General features: G+C 30.3%; 1 protein-coding gene across 1 annotated transcript; it reads left to right on the top strand.

Moving 5' to 3' along the window:
• LOC109361265 (MLO-like protein 6) lies at window positions 1-6,822 on the top strand. The gene is made up of 15 exons (XM_019606662.1): window positions 1-394; window positions 508-565; window positions 659-891; window positions 1,157-1,273; window positions 1,550-1,610; window positions 2,764-2,852; window positions 4,062-4,136; window positions 4,218-4,312; window positions 4,585-4,634; window positions 5,176-5,216; window positions 5,316-5,489; window positions 5,592-5,627; window positions 5,749-5,816; window positions 5,963-6,023; window positions 6,273-6,822. The coding sequence occupies exons 1-15, from the start codon at window positions 272-274 to the stop codon at window positions 6,708-6,710; spliced, it is 1,719 nt and encodes a 572-aa protein (XP_019462207.1). The 5' UTR covers window positions 1-271; the 3' UTR covers window positions 6,711-6,822.

Below are 7,325 nucleotides of genomic sequence, written 5' to 3'. Positions count from 1 at the left end.
ATACACAGTATTCAGACTTATTCACTCTTATGCTATTCCTCTTTCCTTGACTCACCATCATTGCTTTGAATTTGTCAAACTAATTATTCCTATATCTTATGTTTTCTTCTTCTTTCATTTCATATATTTATCCTAAGTATTCATCACTCTTCAATATATCTCATTTCTTTCATTCTTCTCCTCGTATACATGTAAACCAACCCAAGCAAAAATAACATTATCATCAATTTGTTTTATAGAAGTTCCCAAATAAAAACTTGCTTAGAAAAAAATGGGTGAAAAAGTTTATGAACGAACGCTTGAGGAAACACCAACATGGGCTGTTGCAGTTGTTTGCTTTGTACTGCTTTTTATTTCAATCATCATTGAATATATTATTCATGCTATTGGAAAGGTAAGCTTGAAAATGTTTTTAAATATTAATAATGTTAAAGTAGTGTTTATATAAGGAAATAAATATTGATATATTCTTTATAATAACTTATGTTATGCTACTTCTAATTGTAGTGGTTCAAAAAAAACCACAAGAAAGCTCTTTATGAAGCATTGGAAAAGGTGAAAGGAGGTACTTTGTGTTCTTCTTATCACTGTTATTAAATTCTTTCCACTTTTGGTTTGAACTTTGAAGCTTAACATAATTGGTTTGATTTTGTTTCAGAGCTTATGCTGCTAGGGTTCTTATCCTTGCTCCTAACAGTGTTCCAAGAACCAATTTCTAAGATCTGTGTATCAAAAAATGTTGCATCTAGTTGGAATCCTTGTTCTACTCCAAAGGCTAGTAAAACTGAGAATCATTCTGATAATACCAATTCTAGGAAGCTCCTTCAATATTTGGAACCCATGCATAGGCGAATTCTAGCTACAAAAGGATATGATAAATGTGCTGAAAAGGCAAGTTCAATACCTTCACTCTTATTATTTGTGTAAATATAACTTCAATTGTCTCGAATTGAGTTGAGATTGAAAGTTCAAATATCATCATTTACAATACTAATATTTGTTCGTACAAAACTTGGATAAATACAATGATAATATATAAACTGAAGTGACAAGTGTATAATGAGGCATCAAGTATAGTTGGCATTTATTGAATAGGGTAAGGCAAGGGCTACATTATTCTTGTTTATAGTTGTGATGAAATTTTTGGCATTTGCAGGGAAAAGTTGCTTTTGTTTCTGCATATGGGATTCACCAGCTCCATATATTCATCTTTGTGTTAGCTATTTTTCATATCCTACAATGCATTATAACATTAACTTTGGGAAGAACTAAGGTACCCTACTATATTCATTTTTCACCTTATAAATTACACTCCCTTTTATGTGTTAATTTGTGTATGTCTAATTATTTCATGGGTGTAATATCTATGTATTAATAGTGTAAATTTTTTTACATAGTCAGTGTATCATCCATCATTCATTTGTATTACTTTTATTTAAAAGTTAATAATAATTAGAAATGAATGAGATGATCCAATAACAATGTAAAGAACCCTTACATTGTCAGTATATTTTTTTTTTCTTTTATTTCATTGTTTACTATATTATAGATGAGAAGGTGGAAAACATGGGAAGATGAGACAAGAACTATTGAATATCAGTACTACAATGGTAAGATATCAAATTTTGATGGCCACATTAATCATAAATGTGCCCACTAGATTCCGTATACACGTTTTATTGTGAAAGCTACTAGCTATCTTGCAAGTTGCAATAGTTTTGACGTTTTGTTTTCCAAAAGTATCTCTCGGTTATTTAATATAATGGTTTTTTTAATAATTTATATTCAATTTTTTTATCTATTTATTCGATTGGATCGAATTTATAGTGATAATTAATTGTGAAATTTTATAAAAGTTTAATAAGCATATTTGAGTCAAATTTTATTCATCATTTTTGGTCAAATTCTAACTAGATTAATGATAAATTAATTTTAGCTCTACATGTAATATAAGTATAGATATAAATAAAAATAATATTTATTAGCGGTGGTGTTGTATACGTAGTATAAAATAAATAAAATTCCCAAAGTGAAAGATCGGCTCTTGGTTTATAAGGATGGCACATAGATATTTACAAAAATATTCAATCCATAAAAATTACTTATAGACGGGAATGAGTATCATAAACTCACAATACCCGTCCGCCAATAACCGTATATTCATTAATTAGTTTTTAACTAAATATTATATATATTATATTTTTTATAATTTTATATTATCTATATTATTATTATTTTATATGAATTTTAGTAATTGATATATAATGTGAAATTTAATATCTATATAAAATAGATATAGGAACCGAACATCAGTACCAAGTTTGTCCCACCCGATTGCCATGCCTGCCATAAACATTAACCTCCTTAAAAGATTGGGTACGACTTATTGGCAGAACAATTAATACATCTTTTACATTTTTTTTAATCAAGAGTATGGCACCATTTTTATAAATTGTAATATTTATGCATTGTTATTACAAAAATTTATATATATTCAATATATTATTTATTATTCATTTAAATTATTTTTTAGATTTTCAATATTAATTGAAAATGAGCAATAAATAATATAGTAACAATATATAAAATTTATATAATATATACATATTTTTCTCTTTTTTACTTTTCACACATAATTTTAATTGTGACTTTGGTCAATATATAAAAGATAAATAATACATTATAGTATAAAATTTTAACGCTACATGAATCGTGAATATCTCAACCATCATTGACGGTGCCTGTTGTAAATATGTACTGCAGATCCTGAGAGGTTCAGATTTGCGAGGGACACAACATTTGGACGAAGGCACTTAAATAAATGGAGCGAGTCATCAATTTCCTTATGGATGGTAGGTACACAATTTTATTTATTATTTTTGGTTGTGCTAAGTATATAATCATCTTTTTTTTATATAATCAAAAATATTTTTTATCCTATAATTAAGGTTGATTATTTCATCATTCAATGAGTGTTGCTCTTACTAACCGACTAATATAATTTCTAGAAATGAAAGTGAAACTTTACGCCACTACTCAATATCTTACATGATTATTTGACATGTTAATTGTGAGAAATTATTACATGGTTTATTGTTTCTATCAAATGCATTAATAATTTCTTTGGGTACACAAATGAATTAATAATTTAAAATTAAATGATTTATTCTAAATCAGTAATTGAAATGTGGTTAGAACCATTAGTCCTAATAATTTCTAATTACTTACACTAGCCATTAACAATATTAATTGATACAGTTAGTCAAGAGCATTTATTAATTTACCATGATGCCTATTTATAAATCGATGATGTGATTTAGGGATGACAAAAAAATCCACAAAATCCACACAAATGAGTACTCGTGAGTTTTACAAACGAGTTTTAAAATACTCGTTGTACATACGAACGAACATGAGTATTGTGATACCCTTGTCTGCAGGTATCTATTATTTATGTGATTATTATATTACCCTTAATTAAAATAAAAAGTATATTACCTTAACATTCGCTTACACTACATATCGTTTCCCTTTACTTTGTTTATATTTTTTCCCACATTGTTTACCTCTTTTATTATATTGGGTAGTGAAATATCCTACAAATTTTATTATATGTATAGACATTTATCTTGCAAAGAAAAATAAATATTTTTTTTCAAGGAATGGGAATAGCAAATATACAAATAGAAAACTCCAATATTCAATGTTCTTAATTATAGATTTAACATTTTTGTGAAAGGTTAAAATGAAAAGATACCTTATGCAAAAAAAAATATAATATAGGTATAACTTAAAAATTCATTAATAATACAGAAACCCGCTGTACCTACGAGTATTCAAAAATACTTGCACAGAACCCGTATAGATATGAGTGGGTATGGGTATGGCTCCCAGATTTCAAAGTGTGTAGCGGGTAGCTACTACCCGTAACAGTAGTCATCCCTATTGTGATAACGTAAGAAATTCACCTCAACTTTTAGCTTCATTCCGAATTTTAAGTGGTTACCAACACATAAATTAATTTCAAAGTTAATAATGCCTTAGTATTTTGCTGGAATCAGGTTTGCTTCTTCAGACAATTCATTGGATCAATCAGTAAAGTTGACTATTTTGCATTAAGGCATGGATTTATCATGGTGAGTTTGTATTTGAAAATCTATTCTAGTTTAATTGCAAAGTACATTCCTAAAATGTAACACTAATATATGAAATTTTAGGCACATCTGGCACCAGGAAATGATGCAAAATTTGATTTCCAGAAGTATATCAATAGATCACTTGAAGAGGACTTTAATGTTGTGGTGGGGATAACGTAAGGAACATATCAAAAATTTGCTTTCAATAATTTTTTGGGTACTATCAGTGGTATCTTCCTTGTGGGTAAAGAACTAATAACTTTTGGAGTGTGTGGTTGCCTGCCCCTCTCAACAAGTATCGCTGTCAGGAATTGAACTTTTATCGTTTGGTCTTTTATGTGGATCTATTAACGCCTTACACCATAGACCAACAACTTATTGGTTGTTTTCCATAATTAATTAATTATCAAATTTATCAGTCTAAGCTTATCCTTTTTGTCACTTGCAGTCCAATCATATGGTTCTTTACTGTGTTATTTCTGCTGACTAATACTCATGGTAAGCCATATTCACCCTTTGAAACTAAATTCAATCATGTTTTTCTGGTCTTGCTATGGTTCAGTTGAATTATGTCAAACTGAAGCAAAAGTGTTTGGAAATACAAGAGCTAATAAGCTGAGCAATTAACTTATTTGATAAAATATAAGCTATGTGTTGATGTTTTTAAAGGGCATATTTCGTTACAACTATAAGCTCGTATTTGATAAGTTATTTGAGATAACTTACAATCTTATAAGCTTGAACCTTATGTCATTTTACACATATTAACTAGTTTAGCAGTTAAGTAAACAAATATTTCTAGTTCCGTTAGCTAGCTTATCAGCTCTCGGCTCGAAGCTTATAAATCTTCAGCTAGCTTATCAACTAGTTGTGCCAACCAGAGCCGAAGTAGACTCAAGTTTAACTAGCATTGCACTAATTCTAGCTACCTGTACTAATTCCTAAGAAGTTTATGATTATATAAGTAGATAAAGAACAAGTTCTTATGTTCTTGTTTATCATATTAACTGTAGTCATGAAACTTTTTCTCTGTGGACAGGGTGGTATTCTCAATTCTGGCTACCATTCATCCCATTCATTGTAAGCATAGACCACTCATTCTTTTCATGTTGTCTAGACTTTCTTTTTCTTGATTTTAAGGGTTGAAACTGATCAAAAGATTCAATGCAAATTTCACAGATAGTCCTATTAGTTGGTGCTAAGCTACAAATGATCATAACAAGGATGGGACTGAAGATTCAAGATAGAGGAGAGGTGGTGAGGGGTGCACCTCTGGTTCAGCCAGGAGATGAGTTGTTTTGGTTCAATCGACCGAGGTTCCTTCTCTTTTTGATTCATCTTGTTCTCTTTCAGGTAATTTCGTGAAGTTTTTTTCTTAGAGATTTTGTAATCTATATATCAGATTGAAGAATTCTTGTGTTCTGAAAACTATGTTTGATTCTTTCTATGATGCAGAATGCATTCCAACTAGCATTTTTTACTTGGACTACAGTGAGTTTACTATCTTGAATTCTTGGTCAAAATTTCTTAAATTTGTGTCTTATTGGCGTATATGTTTTATTAGCATAGTCTAAGAAAACTTTGTGAGCTTACCATAGTTGTTTTGTTTCAGTATGAATTCACTTTGTACTCTTGCTTCCATGATACTACTGCAGATATTGTCATAAGAGTAACAATGGGGTAAGTTCATTTCACCTATAAAAAGAGCACATGCCAATATACAGAACTATTATTGGTTTATGAGTTCTATTTTGGAGTTTAGATGACCCTAGCTTGTTCAGAATTATACATGTAAAAAACTAATAATAAAGTGGCAATTTTTCCAGGGTTGTGGTACAAATTCTATGCAGCTATGTGACTTTACCACTTTATGCTCTAGTCACACAGGTAACATGCACCAACTTTTATTTAATCATTTTTCAGTTACCATACCATCATTTTAAATTGTGGTTGCATCGGAGGCAATCGCCAGAAATACAATCCAAGCAGCCACAATTACGGACACCATGTTATTGTGGAGACTACAAAAACCATATTATTGCTACTACCATGATTGTGGTTATGAACCAAAATTTAAAATCCTGCATACTTTTATGAGCAGCCACTGATTTAATTCTCTTTTGGCTGAGATTACAGATGGGTTCAACCATGAAACACACAATTTTCAATGATAGAGTAGCAACAGCACTGAAGAGCTGGCACCACACAGCCAAAAAGCATGTCAAAGACAGCAAGCATGCTAGTGCTAGTGTCACACCATTTTCAAGCAGGCCAGCAACCCCAACACACGGGCTTATCTCCGGTACACCTACTGTACAGGCACCACGGCCCAGTGATAGTACACAAACTTCTCCAAGGGCATCAAACTATGAAAATGAAGAGTGGGGTATTGAAGGGTCAGCTTCCCCAAACAACCATAATACTATAAACATAGGTGAAGGATATGAGACTCAAATGCAAGTTCTGGAGCCAGATTCAACAACAGAATTGCCTATTAGCTCTGAACATGAAATAAGCTTAAGTGTATCAGATTTTTCTTTTGAGAAGCAGCACATTGGTAGAGATTATGAGTAGTCTATTCAGTAGATAATGTTGTAAACCAATTCAAATGTACAGCTTCAGTACATATCAAATACATGCTTGTAAATGAACATAGATCCATGCATTTGAAGAATGAGGCATAAATTTATGGTTTTTTATTGGTGGGTTATATTTAAGTTATGACAATAAAGTATCTCCTTAGACCTTATTTCCTTAAATCCACTTTTTATATGATATGTGTCTTATTTTCTTTTTCTCTTTTCATTTTAAAATATATTATAAAAGTAAAAAACAATAAGGAGACAATTTATTTCGTGGTATGAGAAAATATTTTATTACATATTGAATCATTGGACCAAGATTTCAATAAACTCTCCTACCTTTCATTTCTCTAACTATGCTCAAGTGTGATTTGTATGTAAGATAAAGTTCTGGAAATTACTTATTTATCAAAAACCAACCTGTCTCAATTTTTTTAATCTAGATATTCACAATCATTCACATTTATATATTTTAGGAAGAAGAAAAAACCTTGAAACAAGTTGTGGTAATTTTGAGCCAAACTAAACCATTTTGAAATTCTTATTTTATATAGAACTTGGATGAGACTATTAACACTCCAATTTGCCTATTCACATTCTTTTCTAA

The sequence above is a fragment of the Lupinus angustifolius genome, chromosome LG11 (assembly GCF_001865875.1).
Source record: "Lupinus angustifolius cultivar Tanjil chromosome LG11, LupAngTanjil_v1.0, whole genome shotgun sequence".
NCBI lineage: Eukaryota > Viridiplantae > Streptophyta > Magnoliopsida > Fabales > Fabaceae > Lupinus > Lupinus angustifolius.
This window is presented reverse-complemented; position numbering and strand designations above follow the sequence as displayed.